This window comes from Chlorocebus sabaeus, chromosome 23 (genome assembly GCF_047675955.1).
Source record: "Chlorocebus sabaeus isolate Y175 chromosome 23, mChlSab1.0.hap1, whole genome shotgun sequence".
Taxonomy (NCBI): domain Eukaryota; kingdom Metazoa; phylum Chordata; class Mammalia; order Primates; family Cercopithecidae; genus Chlorocebus; species Chlorocebus sabaeus.
In genome coordinates, this window is record NC_132926.1 from 2,817,819 (window position 1) to 2,836,301 (window position 18,483).

The following is an 18,483-nucleotide window of genomic DNA, read 5'->3' on the forward strand; positions in this document are numbered from 1 at the left end:
CAAGAAAGGTGACTCTGTCAAAGTGCAGGAGACCTTCTCAGGGACATCAGGGGACGGCAATGGTTCTCAAATGGGGTCCTGTCTTTAATGAAGTCTGTGCTGACAAACGTGACCCGGAAGCCTGAGCCAGCCCAGGGAGCCCGACCCTCCTCTCAGGGCAATGCAGGGCAACCACCAACTGAGAGCGGAGGTGGGCGACAGAAAACATTCCTCCTCCTTAATGTTTCTTCTGCCAGGGATGGGGGGTGACTCGTGGCACCCAAGATGACCTGGAAAGGTGCTCACCTCTTTCTGCACTTCACATCTTCAGGAAGGTTTTATTTATTTTTTATTTTTTGAGACGGAGTCTTGCTCTGTGCCCCAGGCTGGAGTGCAGTGGCTCGATCTCAGCTCACTGCAAGCTCCGCCCCCTGGGTTCACGCCATTCTCCTGCCTCAGCCTCCCGAGTAGCTGGGACTACAGGCGCCACCACCTCGCCCGGCTAGTTTTTTGTATTATTTTAGTAGAGACGGGGTTTCACGGTGTTAGCCAGGATGGTCTCGATCTCCTGACCTTGTGATCCGCCCGTCTCAGCCTCCCAAAGTGTTGGGATTACAGGCTTGAGCCACCGCGCCTGGCCTTCAGGAAGGTTTTAAAGGGGTTAGGTGTGTAAGGCCTGAGCTGACCCTGAATTGTCCTCACTCTTCCCCACAAACACTGGGCTTCTCGGTGAGGGTGACAACTCCAGGTTTCCAGGGACCGTGGTGCTGATATCACGAGCAATAGGCAGGTGTAGGGCAACAGCGGGTGATGAGGACTGCGGTAAGCTGGAGAGCACAGTCAGACCTGAAGATTCAGGCTCCAGTAGAAACTAACGCACGTGGCATGCGCTGAACAACACATCCAGCGGCGTTGGTCCAGTGGCCCTTGGTTCTTGTCTTTGGGACCTAGACTGAGCACGTAGAGGGGCAGAGAGCCATTGGGGACTTCTGTGTCCCGTATTTTACCTGGAAGAAGAAAAGGGGGACCAGAGAAAAAGGCAAACACCAGCAGAAGGGGAGAGGCGAGATTTGAGTCATGGAGGTTTGAAGTAGGAAGATTTTTGTTGTTCTTTGGTTGTTTTTTGTTTTTCTGTTTGTTTCTGAGTGGAGGACAAACAGAATCACGAGGCTGGGATGTGTCTGCAAGTCCCCTCCACCTCCCTGAGGGTTTAACTGTGAAGTTAGATGCATGTGAGCCTCGTTCGTCCACCACCCTGGTGGGTGACAGTGGGGGCACTAAAGGATGGGCTGAGCAAGGGTGCTGCTCCGTCTCCAACTCATCCCTGGTGGCAGGGACACGGGTGATGTGGGAAGAAACAGCTGCCAGGGGTTATTCAGTGTCCAGGAGACAAACTCTTTTTCCAAAAGATATCCTAAAGCAAGTATCCCAAAGTATACAAAATAATTTAGCTCCGTGAACCTGTTAGAAGATGCCATCAACTCACAAAGCCAGAGTTGCTCCTTTTCAGGTCTCCTTTCGTACTTCTGATCACATCAGAGCAACGACCTCTGTGCTAGTCCATCTTAAGGCTTTTGTAACACTTGCTAATCAGCTTCAGCCTTCAGTACCTTTAGCAGGTGGAAGTATCTGGAATTTGCTAACATTTCTGTTCTTGTTGTATTTGTTTTTAGCAATTTTCTTTGATTTATGGAAAGATGGTGAGATGCTGGCTTTTGCATTTATGGTAGTGATTTAAAGTACCCTTTAAAATTTTGAATAAAGTTTTAGGCGCTGTGTAAAGAAAAACCCAACCATAAACACGGTAGGAAGGTGTAGAACATGCCCCTTGAAGTAGGGGCGGCTGCTGGTTGTCTCACTTGTGTTTTGAAGAGGATGGAAGCACTGACAATCACCGGAGGAATGCCTCATGGGTTCTAGGACGGCAACTGGCTGGACCCAACTCTGGGCTGCCTGGCTCCCCCAGCCTGCATGATTCAATTCATGCCACCTCTTACGGGAAGTCCTCCTGGATGCCCAGCTCTGGAGTCATCTCTCTTATGATACACTAGGATTCCAGTTCCAACTTTCTCTGGAACCACCTGGGTCATCAGAGGTCACAAGAGCAGATGCCTACAGAGAGTGAGGAGCGGAGGGACCTGCCACAAACTGCAAGGTAAGTGCCCATTTAACGGCTGCTAAGCAGAAGTGTGGGTCTAGCGTGGCCACATCTTCCAATATCTCAAGAAAAGTTACCAATCTAAATTTCCATGTGGCATCTCACCATGCCTGGGGGCTGGATCCAGCCTCGGGCACCCTTAGGTGACCCAGAAAGAGCACAGCTTGCAGGTGAAGATGGCTGTCCAGCTGCGATGCCCTCACACCCAGGCCCCAGAATCGAAAGAACCAAGGACATGAGATCACAGTTACAGCCTGCTGTGTAAGTCATGTTTCCCCCAGCGACTGGGACCTCCTGGCCAGCAGGGAGAGGCCTGAGTCATCTCTGGGTCCTCTGCCCCTGGCCAAGGCAAAGACCAAAGCCCTGTCCACACAGGCCTGGGGCAGGGCGAATGAGAAAATCGAAGGGGTGGGTGTTCACCCTCTGGGGAAGTGAGGCAGAAATTGGGGGTCCCAGGGCAGAGATATCCAATAGCCTGAGTGGGGGCTCTCAGGCAGGCCCTGGAGCGAGGCCGCTGAGCTTAGACAGCATGGGAGGATCAGGGCCTTGCTGGAGAGGAGGGATTGGAGAGGGGTTCCGGTTGGCAATAGGCTCTAACAGCAAACTGGCTGCAGGATGGACCCAGGTGTCCTTGGATGCTTGGGTGGAAAAGGTAGGCAGACCTTGGAGAGGCCATTTCAGGTTGGGGGCCAGGAGTGCAGTGGCGGGAGGACAGAATGCATACGTGGGGTTGAGGACAGGTGAGGGCAGGAGCCTGACTGTGCTCCTGGGCAGAGAGCCCAGGTCTGGCAGGAAGAGGCTGTGCTGAGGCTGCAGCGGAGGGATGGGAAGGCAGATGGGGGACAGGGGACAGGGACTTCAGAGGAAGAGGAACTGGGGGCTGAGGGAGCCTTGCCTCTCTCAGTAAGGGCAAAAGTTGATCTTTGGGGTCGCGCCCTGGGTGTACCCTCCTAACAGCATCGTCTGGCCTTTGCGGCCTCTATTTGGGCATTAGGCCTGGCTCAGCCCCTAGGACCCAGGAGTCAGTCCCCCCTCCCCTTTCATTCCCTCACCCGGTCCTGCCCCAGGGCACAGAGACAGGGGGGTGCACCCCTTGATTCCCAGGGCTGCCGAGTGGGACCCAGCACCCCGAGGGCTCGCTAGGTGGGGACGTTCTGCCGGCGCCGCTCCTCGGAGGTTGTGCGCCTGGGGTGGCTGGCGGCGGGGCTCCCCCGGCCCGGCCCGCGGCGCTTCTCTGCCGCCGCCTCGGGGTGTCTCTGCTTCGCTGCGAGCCCGGCACCGCGGCGGCGGCGGCGCGAAGAGGGAAGCGGGCGGCGGCGGCGGCCGCGCCAAGATGCGCCGGGTCACCGCAGGCTGAGGCGCCCGCCGTCCCCGCCCTCCCCCTCGCTCGCCTCCCTCCCTCCCGCCTCCCTCGCTCGCTCGCTCCTTCCCTCTCCCCGCCTTCCCTCCGCGCTCCCCCGCCCTCCCCGCCGCGCCTCGCCTCCTCCGCCCCGCGCCCTGCGGTGCTGCAGCTGCGGGCGGCTCCAGCTGCCCCCAGATGTGGGCTGGGCGGCTCGCGGGGAACTTTCGCGCCGGCTGCGAGTGCGGGGCCCCGGCTGCAGTCCGGCTGCCATGGATCTGCCGGCGGGAGCCGCTCGCCGCCTGCTTTGCCCCGCGCTGCTGCTGCTGCTGCTGCCGCCGCTCCTGCCGCCGCCGCCGCCCGCGAACGCCAGGCTCGCCGCTGCCGCCGACCCCCCAGGTAGGTGCGGCCCGGCCCCCCCGCCCCGGGACCCCCGCCGGCCTGGCCCTGCCCGCGTGCCCCGCCGCCCCCTCCCCAGGCGTCGTCCAGCCTGACTTGGGCAAACTCCGCGCGCCCCGCCCGGGGCCAAGTTGGCCAACTTCGGGGCCGGGTTGGTCGCGCAGGGGGCGCCCCGCAGCGCACCCGAGCGCCTTGGGCCGGGGGCAGCCTCGGAGCACTGGCGGCTCCCGAGTCGCGGAGGGTGGGGACGGAGGGCCGGGAAAAGCCCCGCGGCGGAGAGCGCAGAGTCAGCCCCAGCGGGTCCGGGGGGGAGCCAGGGCGAGGCGGCGCCCGGGCTCGCGTCCGGGGACGCTCCGGAGGAGCCGGCTGCCGAGCGCGTAGCCTTGGGCCCTAAGGATTGGTTGGGGCGCTCCGGAGGGGATCCCCAGAGATCCGAGGGACCCTGTTCCACCCCTCCCAGTCCTCGGGCGCTCGGGGAGACGGGGCCGGCAGCGGGCTGAGCGGGAGCTGGACAGGCAGGACAGGCCGCTCGTGCTCGGGGAAGCCGAGACTCCGCCGCCCCGGAGGCCAGCGGTGAGGGCACTTGGGCGGCAGGGGCCCGCCGAGGGGTCGTGGCACGCGGGTAAGGGGGCCAACCCGGAATGGCTTCCGAGCAGCCCCACGTCCTGCCAAGGACGGTGGGTTCAAGGTTCGGGGCACTCTCTGACAGGGTCGTCCCTTCGGGCACAGGGAGGTTCCCACAGAGCCCCAAGCCTGAACGGGGCAGGGGGCAGCGCTCTGGGCAGGCAAGTCCCCTGAGGAGGGAACGGCCGGGGAGTGGCGGAGCCCCGGAGTGGCGGCCGTGTTAACGCCCCTTCCCGGTTGCAGGAAAGCCGGGGAGGTGCAGGCTGGCTTCGGGGGTCGCCGGGCGGAATGCCCCTTCCCTTCGCAGTGGGGCGGGGTCTGGGGGGCGTGGCTGGCCGGCGGGGCTCCGAGGCTCTGGGGCTGCGAGGTCTCCGCCGATCTAACGCCCCTTCCCGTTGCAGGCGGGCCCCTGGGGCACGGAGCGGAGCGCATCCTGGCGGTGCCGGTGCGCACTGACGCCCAGGGCCGCTTGGTGTCCCACGTGGTGTCGGCAGCTACGGCCAGAGCAGGGGTACGAGCCCGCAGGGCCGCCCCTGTCCGGACCCCGAGCTTCCCCGGAGGCAACGAGGAGGACCCTGGCAGTCACCTCTTCTATAATGTCACGGTCTTTGGCCGAGACCTGCATCTGCGGCTGCGGCCCAACGCCCGCCTCGTGGCGCCCGGGGCCACTATGGAGTGGCAGAGCGAGACAGGCACCACCCGCGTGGAGCCCCTGCTCGGGAGCTGTCTCTACGTCGGAGACGTGGCCGGCCTAGCCGAAGCCTCCTCTGTGGCGCTCAGCAACTGCGATGGGCTGGTGAGTACGCACTTCTCTGGTTCCTTTCTCTCCGCCGCTCTCGCCTGGGCTTTGGAAAAGCGTTACCTGGGAGTCCCTTGGGAGGGCAAGGCCTGCGCTGAGGACTTTCCCTGCCCTCCCCGTGCTTTAGGGAGCCTCGTGCTCCAACTGAAGGGCTTGGCTGGAAAGCAGGTTGTTTTGATTGGTCTGAGCAGGGGCCATTTATGCAAGCGGAGGCCCGGGTCTCCAAAAGGCTCAGCAGGCAGCAGCGTGCGCCTCTCTCTCTCTCTTAGGCCTGCCTGAACAGGTCTCTGGCTTGCATCCAGGGGTGGGTCCGTGTATGTGTGTGTACCTTCGTGAGTGTGTGCACATGTGTTCTGGAACGTTGGTGTGTACCTGCATCTGGGTGCCTGTGCACCTGTGTGAACCTGTGCGTACGCCAGTGTCTTTTGTGCGTGTATGTGTCTGGGTTTCTGCATGTAAGTGTGTTGAGCATCTGTTGAGTTTGTGTCCGTCGTCGTGCATACTGGCATGTGTGATATGTTTGTGGTGGACTTACGGGCTGGCAGTCAGTCTTCCTGTTTCCTTGTGTGGGGGTGATGCCAGCCCAGGGAGCAGGCAGTGGTGCTGAAATGCCCAGTTAGCCCTCTGCCCCTTGGCTGACCAGGAATCACTGGTTTTTCTGCTGTGGTTTCCTGTTGAACTCCAGCTGGTTCTTTGAAAAGTTGGTTTTCTCTATTTTGAGCTGAGGGGTGCATTTGGAAATGAAGGCTCTAGTGCCCATGAGCTGCTCGATCTTTTGGGGGCAGCCCCTGAAGGACAAGAGAGAGGCTAGGGGATCCCTTTTGAGACTGCCTGGGCCTCTCTAGTCCTGTGACTGGAGCTGTGGGAAGCTCTGCTTCCTGGAGAGGGCAGGAGGGACCATGGCTCAGCACAAGGGGCCTCAGAGGAAGCCTGGATCGATGCTGAGGGAGGAGGCTGACGTTGGCAGTGCTCTGTCTGGCTGCCCGGGGCCTGGCACACAGCAGAGGCCACTGCAGTCTTCTATTTTGGATTGGGTGTGTGGTGGTCAGGCTGGCTGTGCTGGCCAGACATCTGAAGCCGCCCACCATGGGCTCTGTTCTAATTGCTGCTCAGGGCACTCCTGCCCCGAGCGAGTGGCCACTCTCCCAGCCCCATGGCCCCTGAGCACATCCATACTCGGGCAGCCCAGGCTCATCCTACAGTCTGCAGAGCCAGCAATTACACCAGGGCCCCACAACCACTGCCATTCTTTTTATGGATACACAGAAAATATCACTTGTTGCTTTGGAAAATCACTGCCTTTGGCTGGATTTAGTTAGAACTTGGCCATACTTCAAACAACTGTAAATATCCCTGGAGGAGGTGGGTTGAAATGGCGAGCCCTTGACGTTGCCCACTGTCTCTGAGGACATCCTGGGCCTCAGAGGTGTGTCCCATTTTAGGCTGGAGGCGAATTTCCTAAATGAAAGGAGATGCTTGCAGCAGACTTAGGGTGAGGTAAGGTGGTGGGAATTGACATGGGACTGCAGTCTGGTGGTGGCCCAACACCTGTGTACTGTGCATTCCTGATGGAGAGCATTGTGGAGAGGACTTGTCACTGTTTCATTCATTCAGCAACTCATTTGGTGATTCATTTTTTCAGCCAGCACCTTCTTATGTGTTTACCCCCTGTACTGGTCGGCGATGAGGCAGGTCTGGTACCCACCCAAGGCCTCCTACCATCAGGGTGGCTGACGGGCACTCTGGCCAGGACTTGGAGAGTGTGCTCCTGGGGGGCAGTTTGAATGGGGGCTGGAAGAATGAGTGGCCAGCTGGAAAAGACACAGGTTGGCAACCCGGGCAAAGGGAGGAGCATGTGCAGAAGTACCAGGGGTAGACTGGACTGGGCAGGACAGGACTGCTGAGGTTCTCCATGTACCAGACAGAACTGGGAAGAATATTGGGGTTTGAAGAGGAGCTGGGACCTGCCTGAGTGGCGTTGAATGCTGTCAGTGAATAATGGCCTTGGACAGTGGGACTGCACCATTGGTTCTTTTTCTTTTCTTTTCTTTTCTTTTTTCTTTACTTTTTTCTTTTCTTTACTTTTCTCTTCTCTTCTCTTTTTTTCTTTTCTTTTCATCTCTCCCTCGCTTCCTCTTTCTTTCTTTCTCTCCTTTCTTTCTCTCTGTCTCTCTCTCTCTCCTTTCTTTCGTTTCTTTCTTTTAGACGGAGTTTCACTCTTGTTGCCCAGGCTGGAGTGCAATGGCACAATCTCAGCTCACTGCAACCTCCACCTCTCAGGTTCAAGCAATTCTCCTGCCTCAGTCTCCTGAGTAACTGAGATTACAGGCATGTGCCACCGTGCCCAGCTAGTTTTGTAGTTTTAGTAGAGACGGGGTTTCTCCATGTTGATCAGGCTGGTCTCGAACTTCTGACCTCAGGTGATCTGCCACCTTGGCCTCCTAAAGTGCTGAGATTACAGGCATGAGCCACCACAACTGGCCTCTTCTTTTCTTTTCTTACTTTTTTGCTGCGTATGTGTCTGTTTTGCTTTTAAATCTCCCTCTGCTACCATGATAGGCTTCTTTGCTAAGGACCTGGGGCTTTATACAGGGTGCCTCTTGTCCTCACAGAGCCCCTATCGGGGAGGCATCTCATCCCTGGTTACAGGTGGAGCACTCAGGCTCTGGGAGGTTGAGTGACTAGACAGAAGTTATTAATCATATCCACAGAGAGGGTTAGTATCCACAGTGAGGGGTTATTCATAATATCCACAGCAAAATGTACCTTTGCACAAGGCATGAGCAAAAAATGCTGAACAGTGTGTTCTTGTGCATCACATTGCTACGGAAGAGTTTTCTAGTATCTCTTGGGCAGCATGGTAAGTGTGCTAATTTCACATGATTTTTACATGCCCATTAAAAACCCAATGAGAAGCCTTTTGGCATAAAAGGTAATAATGGTAAGTGACAGTTGACTGTGTTCCTATTAATGCTGTGTGCTGGGCTCTCAGCTGAGCCCCCTATGCCACATTGCCTTGTTCAATCCTCACAGCACCCTATGGAACGTGTCCCGACATCATCCCCTTTCTACAGATGAATAAACTGAGGCTCCAAAAGTTGAGATAGCTTGCTTCAAGCTTTGAAGCCAACTCCAAGGCCATGCTCACTACTTTTTGCTGCCTTTTTCTGCATGCCTACAAAGAGAATTTTAAAAACGCATTTCTTTAAAACATTTCCCACCTTTCTTATTTGACTCCTGGAGACGTTCTCATTGTGGGTTTGACCATCGTCAGTGTGAGTGGGGAGCCGGGAGCAGGCCTGGGAGCTGAGTGGCTCTGACTGGCTGGTGACCTGCGCTGGGCTATAGCTCCTATGGCTGGCGTAAGTCCTCACTGGTGGGGGACTGCAGCTGGGACTTCTGTGGGATGAAAGCAGCCCTGCCCACCTCTGCCTCCCCACTCAGGGCAGCACGGGGGTCCTCTCCTGCCAGGCTGGGCAGGGCCAGTGGAGGAAGCCTCCGTGCGCTGGGCAGTGGAGATGGTCTGCCCTCCAAGGCCTGGTCCAATCCTGGGGCCCAAAGAAGGAAGTGTATGCTCTGCCCTGGGTGCTCGATGTGAGCCCCACAACCCTGTGAGGTAGAGCTGCCCCACTCATGGCTGAGGCTCAGAGAGGCCCAAGGTCCCATGGCAAGAAGAAAGCCAGGGCTGCTGCCTTTCAAGCTGGGGCTCCCCTGTGGGGCTGCTGTCTGGGCCAGGCACCCACTCTGTCTTGCTGGACATTAAGAGTCATCAAAGCCACAGAGAGAAGTCGGAAGCTGGCCTAAGGGATCGAGAGGAGTTTCATTTTTCCCAGCAAGGCTGCTGCCTTCGAGGCCACACACTGGGCTCCAGCAGGCTCAGGGGCTAGAGCAGATCAGGCAGGTGTGGGTGGTCCTGGGACTGTGCAGTGGGGGTGAGGGGCGCCTGGGATTTGCAGCTGCCGCTGGTAGGGTCTTCCTTCCTCCCACCCCGCCTTGGCACTGCCTGGATCGCAATGAGAGGTCATCAGGAAGACCAAAGAGGGCTGAAGGAACCTCTGGGTTCCCTAGGGTGTCGGGGTTCCCCACATAGGAGCAGAGGCTCCTGTGGGCCCCAGCTGCAAGCAGCCTACGCAGCTGCTAAGGTCATTCTCAGCAGCCTCCGCCATACTTGTCACCTTCCTTGTTTAAGTCTTGCTCAGTTTGAGTGACAGAAACCCCTGCTCATATTGGATGAAACAAACAAGGGACACCATGGCCCCAATTATCTGGGAGTCCTGAGGAGTGTAGGCTTCAGGCCTAGCTGAATCCCGGGGCTCAGAGCATGCTATCCGTTTCTCAGCCCTGCCTCTCGGTGTTGATTTCAGAATTGCTGTCCACTCTGCAGCCCCCAGCCCACCACATGGGGCCACCAGTGGCTCCAGGCCTAGCTTCTTTTCCAAGGAGGCAACCCTTTGAAACGGAAAGCCCTCCTCTGTGGGTGACACCTGTAAGAGCTGGGGGAGGAATTGGAGGCCCATCTTCAAACCATAGCCGTGGTGCAGGCCTAGCCCAAGGCTCCTGCCCACCTTTGGGACTGAGGGGGAGGGACAGACTCCCAAACTCTGGAATGGAGAGGGGTCTATTGTACAAGAAGGGAGGACGACAATTGTGCAGGGTGGTGAAAACGGCTGTGGCCTCCCTCCCCCTGGACTCCAGACCCCATGTTGGGCTTAGAAGTCTTCCTGGGCTCCAGGCTTGCCTGTTCGGCTGCCTCCGGAACCCCCTTCCCTGGATGACCCCATACTCCTCAAGTCACATGGCTCCCCGCAGTCTCCTCCAGACCCCACCCTTCCAGGGTTGCCCTCCCCTAGCCAGCTCCAATCCCAGAGCTCTCTCTGGCCCGGCTTCCCTCCACGCCCGGCGCCAGCCCCTGCCTTCTGCTCCTCTGTCCCCCAGTGCTCCATGCTCTCTCCCCGACAGCGCTTCTCTGCACTGCAGCCAGAGGGATGTTTAGAGACCACGCAGAAACTCATGCCACGCCTTCACTTAAGACCTCTCGGTGGTTCTCACTGCTCTTAACAAAATCCAGACCCACTGGCCTGGCATTCAAGGCCCCTGTGACCTGGCCGGGGCCCTCCAGCTCCAGCCCGAGTCACACGCTCTGCTGGTCTGGAATGAGACTCCGGGAGCAAGGGTTGCAGGAGGCAGAACTCCAGCGTCCTCCTCAGGTGCCCTGGGAGGTGGGCAGTGACTCCCTCCCCTGCTGCCTTACCTGAGCCGAGGGCCCCTGTGGAGAGGCCTGAGGAGTCCAGCAGTGCAGCGCAGTCCCTCCGGAGGCGGGCGGAGGCGGCGGGTGGCCCCAGGAGCGGGTGCGGGGAGCAGCATCCAAACCACCTACCTCCGCTGGGGGCTGCGAACCCGGCCCCTGCAGTCTTCCTGTGAACCAGCCGCCGTGGCCCCATCCCACAGGTAGGAAACCGAGGCTCTAGGAGTTACATATGCAGGTCCTCTCTGTGTGGGCTGGCGTCTCTCCTGGAATCCTTCAGGGAGGGGCGGAGTGGAGCCAGCTCCCGGCACCTAGTCAGCGCTGGTCTCAGCTGGAGCCCCGGGAGGCCGGCTCTTCCTGGGACCCCCGTATCATGCTGCCCAGCCCCGGCCTGCACTCCATTGCGTGGCTGGGTGTGTTTCTGGCACTGGTCAATGCGCGCAGCCATGTGCTCGTTCCTGTGTGGCAGGCTTCTCCTGCCCAATGGCTCGCCGTGGCTTCCCTGTCGCCCGTGTCTCCAGTGCTTAGCGAGTCATGCCTGAGAGAATGCAGGCCCTCCTGAGAGTCAGCTGGGAGGTGGAGGCCAGGTCCTCACCCAGGCCTGCTGTGAGGCTCACAGGGGCCACACCTGGGCGAGTAAGGGAATCAGCCAGGGGCTTATCCGCCCTGAGCCCCAGGGCCAGGAACATCCACTCAGGAGCGAGGCCGGCTTTGCTTCGTGGCTGCCTGAGCTGTGGTCTGGGCCTGCCTACTCTAGTATCTGGAGACCCAAAGGGGCAAGTGTGCATGGCGGCCTTCCTGGGACCCTGGGTCTGTGCTGGCAGGCAGACGTGTCCTTCCTTACCCCACCTCCTTCTCTGGCTTGGGCAGCCCTGGGGGTCCCTGTGTTGCTGCCAGGACAGCAGTCTGCTGGCTGCACGTGGACGTGTGCATGTCCTGGGGCTGTGCATGGCAGGAGTGTGCGGAAGTGTGTGCACGTACATGTTGCCTCTGCATGTCTTGCATATAGGGGTGCGTGCACACAGTGTGCGTGTGGGGGTGCATATGTGCGTGTGTGTCTGAATGAGAATGTACATGTGAGTGTGTGCACACAGTGTGTCTGCATGGGAGTGTGTGCGTGTGAGTGAGTGTGGGCCAGCACGTGTTGATGTATTTCTCGGGAGGGGTTTCCTGCACCCTGCAGAAGAGGGGCCTTAAGTGGGGTTGAGTTACTCAGGGGAGAGGAGGACCCAGCCCCCTCAATCTTGGCGCCACTTTAGACACCCCCATCCCCTACTGGTGGTCACCCCGGAATGGGAGGATCCAGGTAGGAGCTCCACACTCAGCTGCGTATGTTTCATATTAAATGTCAGCTGTCCGCCGGGTCTGCGGTGCTGCCATTAATATGGAGAAGCTATTACCGAGCCTGGAGCTGGCTCCTCGGGCTTGTCCATGAATTTCAATTACACTGCACGACGACTCCAGGGCTGCAGGGTAGGGTGCACAGCTTCCGCTCAGAGGCAAAGGGAACCCTAGTGTCCAAGACCAAGGCCTGGGTGCTGCTGAAGCCAGGCAGGCTGTACGCCATCCCCACCCTGCCCTGTGCATTTCAGGGGTTAACCCAGGGAAGCAGGGGCCTAGTGTGGGCTGGAGGCTGCTGCGGGTCACATGGTCCGCTGTGCCCCTCGTGACTGCATAGGGTGGACAAGCACCACGATGCTGCGAACCTCGGTTCCTCCAATAGCGAAAGATGGGTTCTGTCGGCACACACTTCACTGGCAGTGAAAGGACTGGTGTGCAGCAAGCGCCTACCCCAGGCCCGGGGGTGAGAAAGCGGCGGCCGTGTCTGCATCTCATTAGCTCTGAGGTGCCATCAGTTACAGGACACACCATTACTTTATATGCCACCAAGAGAGAGGAGACGCTCCCATTTAAACTGCGGCTCTGTGCCCTCACTGTGGTCCCCTGGAGGTGCAAGCCCCGCCCCCGTAGTGCTTGGTTTCTCTAATGCTGTCTGCAGCCTAATGGGTGGACCATTTCTCTTGCCTGGCCGTTGCGTGGCACGGCTCCCAGGAACTGAGTTCCGGCGGCTTCATCTGCCTCCGGGGGTCTTCCTCTTGTGAATTACGAAGTAGTGGTCCGTCCTCCAGGGATAGATATTTGCCTCACCAATGCGAAGCTACATGCGCCTTTCTGCAAGCACCCTAACTTTTTGACCTCACGGTGTGACTCTTCAAAGGCATTTTGAGTGTCCAGGGTGCTGGCACTGCACGCGTCTGCAGTGAGGGACTGCATTGCAAGGGTGGTGGCCCAGGAGGCGGGGGCCGGGGCCAGGGTGTGAGACCTGCCAATCGCATCCTCACTTCAGGGACGGGAAATTGAAAGATGCCTGTCGGAGGGAGCAGTCCTCACCGGCTTTCTGAGCAGAATGTCCAGGATTCATCTTTATACCCGGGTATTTTTCCTTTGAAAGCCCTAATCTGAAATTTCAATGTATTAAAAGTATTGCAAAGTATTAAAGCCTGTCATCTTTAAACCCGGGGTTTTTTCCTTTGAAAACCCCTAAATGACAAGGTTTGGAGAGCTTAGGGTTGGTGAACACACGGAGGTGCTGGGAGGGTGGGTGGTCAGAGAGGGTGTGGAAGCTCTGCAGCCCTTCCCGTTACCTTGCCCTGCCCGTCCCTCCCATGCAGCTGTTTGAAAGCAGGGATTGGGACCACATGGAAAGGAGGGTGTCTTATGTTTCATGCAAGGCTTGTCTAAGCCTTGCTAGTGGCCATTCTGATTGGGACAGAGCTTCTGGACATATGACAGAAAGGGGCTTGAGAGCTGTGAGCATATTGGTATGTATTTATACCTCTATTTTATGGATTATAGCATGTACCATCGCCAGTCAGTGGCAAATGAAACCTCAGGTTAAGCAATACCACAGATAACATTCTACTTTTCCATCATTCTGTTCTTGTACCAATACTAAGCTGTGTTTATTATTAGAACTTTAAGGCTCTAATATTCAAAGTATTAAGTACTTTGAAGCTTCGCTGTCCAATACAGTAGCTATAAGCCACACAAGGCTATTGAAGACTTAAAATGTGTCTGGTCTGAATTGAGAGGGGCCCTGAGTGTAAAATATACATTGGATTTCAGAGACTTAGTGCCCCCCCCCCCAAAAAAAGAATGTGCAGTGTTTAATGGATCATTTTAAAGTATTGATTACAGGTTGGAATCATAGTATTTTGGGCATACTGGGTTAAATAAAATATATTACTGAAATTAATTTCACCTGTGTCTTTTTTATTTTAAAACGTGGCTACATGCAAAGCTCGAGTTCTATTTCTGTTGGACTGTGTGGCTTTGGAACATCTGGCTGGATACTTCCCCCTTTGCTGGTATTCTCTTGCAAAATTTTCTTGGCTGGTCACATATGTTTATTCTTTCAAATGAATTTTAGAATTGTTTTGTCGGGTAGAAAAATCCCTCGTGAATTTGATTGATAGTAAATTAAACTTAGAAACTAATTAAAGAAGGAACCGATGTAATTTACAGTATTTACCAGGAACAGTGTATTTTTCAGTTTATTTCATTCTGCTTTGATGTTGCTCCGTAAAGTATTATATATATATTTTTATACAGGTCATCCATTTTTAAAAATCAGGGTTATTTTGAGGATTTTTTTTTCCTTTTTGCCATTGCAAATTGAATACTTTACATCTGTTGTTGGTACGCAGGAAGGCTATTGATTTTTATAGAACTATCTTTTACCGAGTAGCTTGATTGAACTCATTAATTCTAATGTATCTGTGAAGTCCCTTGGGTTTTCTAGGTATACAGTTGTGCTCTCTGTAAACACTGATAATTTTGGCTCTTCATCTCCAATCTGCACCGTCTGGAACCTTCAGAGTGTTGGGAAGTCACAGCCATGGCTACGTGCATCCTCGTCCATACCTGGCTTTAGCGGCAATGCCCCCGGTATTTCTCTGCTTAATACAACGCTTGCTTGTGGATTAAGATGGATTTCATGTGAAGGCAATATCCTCTGAATTCTTGTTTTCTAAGATCCCATTTTTATCAGTAAAGGAGCTGAAATCGGGATAAAATGTGTCTTAACTCTTAACGCTCCCTTCTCTCACCTCCAAAAGCCAGAGGTGTTGCAATGCCGGGGTGTTTGTGTTCTCAGCCTCAGGGCCTCAGCTGTCCACTTTGCTGGGCCAGAAATGAAACCCAGTCGCCATTTACGCCCCATAGGAAGCACTCGTAGGGAGGGGGAGCTTTCCTGCAGAAGGTGGGGGAGCCAGCACTTCCCGCCATGCAGGTGGCTTCTGGGAGAACAGGACCCTGTTCTTGGAAAGCCCTTTGGGCCATGTGTGTGGGAATTTCCACTTTGATTTGTGGCTTCTCTTTCTCCCCTCCCAGTGGTGTCTCCCTCCCTCTGTCCAGTTTCTCTGGAGCAACCCCTCCATTTTCCTCCTGTGCCTTACAGCGGACTTCGCCCTCTGCTCTGAGGTGCTGGCGCTGCCTGCACAGTCCCCTGCTCTTCCAGTCCCACTGTTACCTATTATCCCATGTGCTTCTAGAAGGTGTTTTTCCAAGCAAAGACATTCCCCTCCTTAGAATAAATCTGTAGGCAGGGCACAGTGGCTCACACCTGTGTAACTTTGGGAGGCTGAGGCGGGCAGATCACTTGAGGTCAGGTGTTTGAGACCAGCCTGGCCAACATGGTGAAACCCCGTCTCCATTAAAAATACAAAAATTAGCTGGACGTGGTGGCACGCACCTGTAGTCCCAGCTACTTGGAAGGCTGAGGCAGGAGAATTTCTTGAACCCAGGAGGTGGAGCTTGCAGTGAGCTGAGATCGCGCCACTGCACTCTAGCCAGGTGGCAGAGTGAGACTCCGTCTCAAAAACAAAACAAAACAAAGGAAAAACCTGTGGCTTGTCTTGCAGAAGAGTTTTTCCATTGTGTGATCTATCTGCCTGCCCACTGATGGGCATGGAATTTGAGGAGCTTTGAATAGCATCTGTACATAGGCCCCATCCTGAGAGATTCTGGTTTATCAGACCTGCACGCGCCCCGGGGTCTGTATTTTTCAAAAGCTACACAGGAGGGTCTTTGGCACAGCATGACGGCTGCTCACTAGAGAAGGCTGTGGGGAGTGAGGGCTCTCAGACCAGACCAGACTTGGAGCCTGGCTCTTCTCTTGCTGGCCTGTGACCCTCCCTTTCCCCAGTTAAGACACCACCGGCCTCCCAAGGCATGTGTCAGCGAGGGAGCAGAGGGGGATGAGGCTGGCTGGCCTCTGTCAAACGGAATTCCGTGGGGGGCTTGAGGTGGAAGGAAGCGATCCAGGGGGATGGCCAGGCCTGGGATGCGGGAAGCTGCCTTGGCGGTGTCGGCTCCTGGCCCTCTGCCCTCGGGTCTCTCACCCGGAAATTCAGAGCCCTGGCAGAAGGAAGGCAGCCCCCGTTGCACGGACGTCCCCAAGGCCACACGGTGGGAAGGGGTCCTCACATGCAAGTGGGCAGGATTCCACGGCAGCAGCTGGCCTTTGCTGCAGGGCTCTCCACACTTGGCGGGCACCTGGAGCTCCATGGGCGTTGAGCACTGATCCCGCAGACCTGATCAGGCCAAAGTGGGGGCAGTGGTAGGCATCCTCCTTGGTGCTCCTCAGTGCCCTCCCAGGCAGGTGCCCAGGTCCTGGGAGGCTCCTGGTCTTCTCTCCTTCTCTTCCTTCCCCTCCCATCACCTCCCTCCCTCCCCTCTGCCCCCCTGTCTCTGCACGACGGCTGACCACTGGCCACTGATCCCGGCGCACTGGCCCTGAGCTGAGGTCTGGGCCTCTGGGGCAGTGCAGGTCGGGTCACAGGCGGAGGTGCTGTCTGAGACCCTGTGATAGTGGGAAATCATAAATGTTTATTTGCTGTTCATCCCTGGCTCCTGCCTCAGAGCTCCTCAAACCTTTGTAATCTCCTGAGTGTTAAGGGGTGATAGAAACGCCTTTTATTGTCATATTTGGTCTAAGCCCCCTGGTTCCTGATATAAGAGTTTCTGGATTACTGGGCTGAGAATTTAGCCTCACTCCCCCAACCTGTGGGGATGCAAGTCATGGAACTTCCACGAAAACCCCTGAACAACAAGGTTTGGAGAGCTTAGGGTTGGTGAACACGCGGAGGGGCTGGGAGGGTGAGTGCCCGGAGACAGCGTGGAAGCTCTGCAGCCCTTCCCGTTACCTTGCCCTGCCCGTCCCTCCCATGCAGCTGTTTCTGGTCTGTGCCTTTAATAATCAACTGGAAATAGTAAGTAAAGTGCCTCCCTGAGTTCTGTGATCTGTTCTATTAATGAACACAAGGTCCCAATTACTTTTGCACCAACCTAATAGCAAATTACAGAGCCTGAGGAGGGAGTTGTGGGACCCTCCCGATGTATAGCCGCTGGGTCAGAAGCACAGGTGGGAAGCTGGGACTTGCAACCGCAAGTGGGGCCGCCTTGTGGGACTGAGCCCTTAGCCTGAGGGCTACGCTGACCCCAGGTAGTTGGCGTGAGTTTTGCACTGAACTGTGGGACACCCAGCTGGCATCTGGAGGTTGGAGAACTGGGTGGTGGGAGGGAAACCACGTGTTTGGTGTCAGAAGCATTGTGAGTGAAAACAGATCCAGTGGACCTCACCCAGCCTGGGGGCTCTGATAGAACAAGGGAGGTCCCAGGCCAGGGCTCAGCCCCGAGGACAGGGAGAAGGCCTGAGTTTCGGAAACAGCCCCGAATGCAGCTGCAGAGACAACTGTCATAGGACAGTTGTGCTGGGTCCTGGTGCTGGGCACCCCTCCCTCCTTCCCCTTCCCCTCCCTCCAGCTTCTCCTCCCCTTCCCGCCTCTCTCTTCCCCCTTCTGCTTTTCTCTTTCCTCTTCTTCCCATTCCCCTCCCTTCTCTTCTCCTTCATCCCTTTTTCCTTTCTCTCTCCATTCTTCCTTTATGCCCTCTCCCCTCTCTGCTCCTTCTGCCCTCTCCCTCTCCCCACCTTTCTTTCCCAGAGTCTTTCATCATCCAGGACTCCTGGGGACCTTTCCTGGCTGGGGGCCCTTCACCGTCAGCTGCACTCTGCACCTGTACCTTCCTGTTTACACGTCACCTCCTGTGACACCACCAAGAAGTCCCCGTTGCCAACAGGTACATTCTGGGAACCAACAACGACCCATCCCAATGTGCTGGAAGGAAATCAGGGCACAGCGACGGGGAGTGACCCACCCCAGGGCCCACAGAGCTCCCTCCACTGCAGCTGGAGCGCCAGATGAAATCTGTGCCTCCTCAGAGGTACAGATAACTCCCCACCCGCACAAGCAGGGTGAATTGCTGGAAAGGGGGATTAATTTCTCCTCTCCTTGGTCTGCTACTGAGTTCTTGGTGCATTTTCCAGCAAACAAGGTCAAAGCTGAGTCCCTGCCCTGCCAGAGCGTCCCCCACCTCAGACAGGGTGGCTTGGCCTTTGGGCTGTCTTTCCTCTTGGGGAGCCCAGTCTCTCACGGGCTGCGTCCTCACTGGGGAGGGTGGTCCGACGAGCAGGGCTGCTGGGGAAGGTTGTGCAGGTGGTATCCTGCTCGAGGGCACCTGGGGAAAGGGGTCAATGAGGCCAGCCTTTGCTCCGTCTGGGAGTGAATGGAGTGGAGGTTGGAGGGTGCCCAGCGCTGGGTGGAGATCTTGGGCACTGGCGGGGGGGAAATACGTGTCAGGTGTCTGCCTCCACAGTCAAGGTTGCCAGAGTTCCTGCATTCTTCTCTTTGGGGAGCTTCTGCATCCTCGGGACTAGGGACATTAAGAACCAAAGCCAGGGCAGTTGCAGGGAGGCTGCTGGACATTGCAGGTGGCCCTGGTTGGGGCAGTCTCGGCTGTGGTCACACTGTGGCCTCTGGGGCCGGGGATGGCTGGTCCAGGACTGGGCATGGTATGGGGTGGGTAGATGTAGGCCGTCT

General features: G+C 56.7%; 1 protein-coding gene across 1 annotated transcript in view; it reads left to right on the forward strand.

Annotated features, from left to right (window-relative positions):
• Positions 1-3,602: 3,602 nt before the first annotated feature.
• Positions 3,603-18,483, forward strand: part of ADAMTS2 (ADAM metallopeptidase with thrombospondin type 1 motif 2) — a 232,081-nt gene continuing 217,200 nt past the window's right edge. The window contains exons 1-2 of the mRNA XM_008015512.3: positions 3,603-3,875; positions 4,901-5,295. Coding sequence (XP_008013703.3) covers positions 3,749-3,875; positions 4,901-5,295 — 522 coding nt within the window. The 5' untranslated portion in view covers positions 3,603-3,748. The remainder of the gene's footprint in view (positions 3,876-4,900; positions 5,296-18,483) is intronic.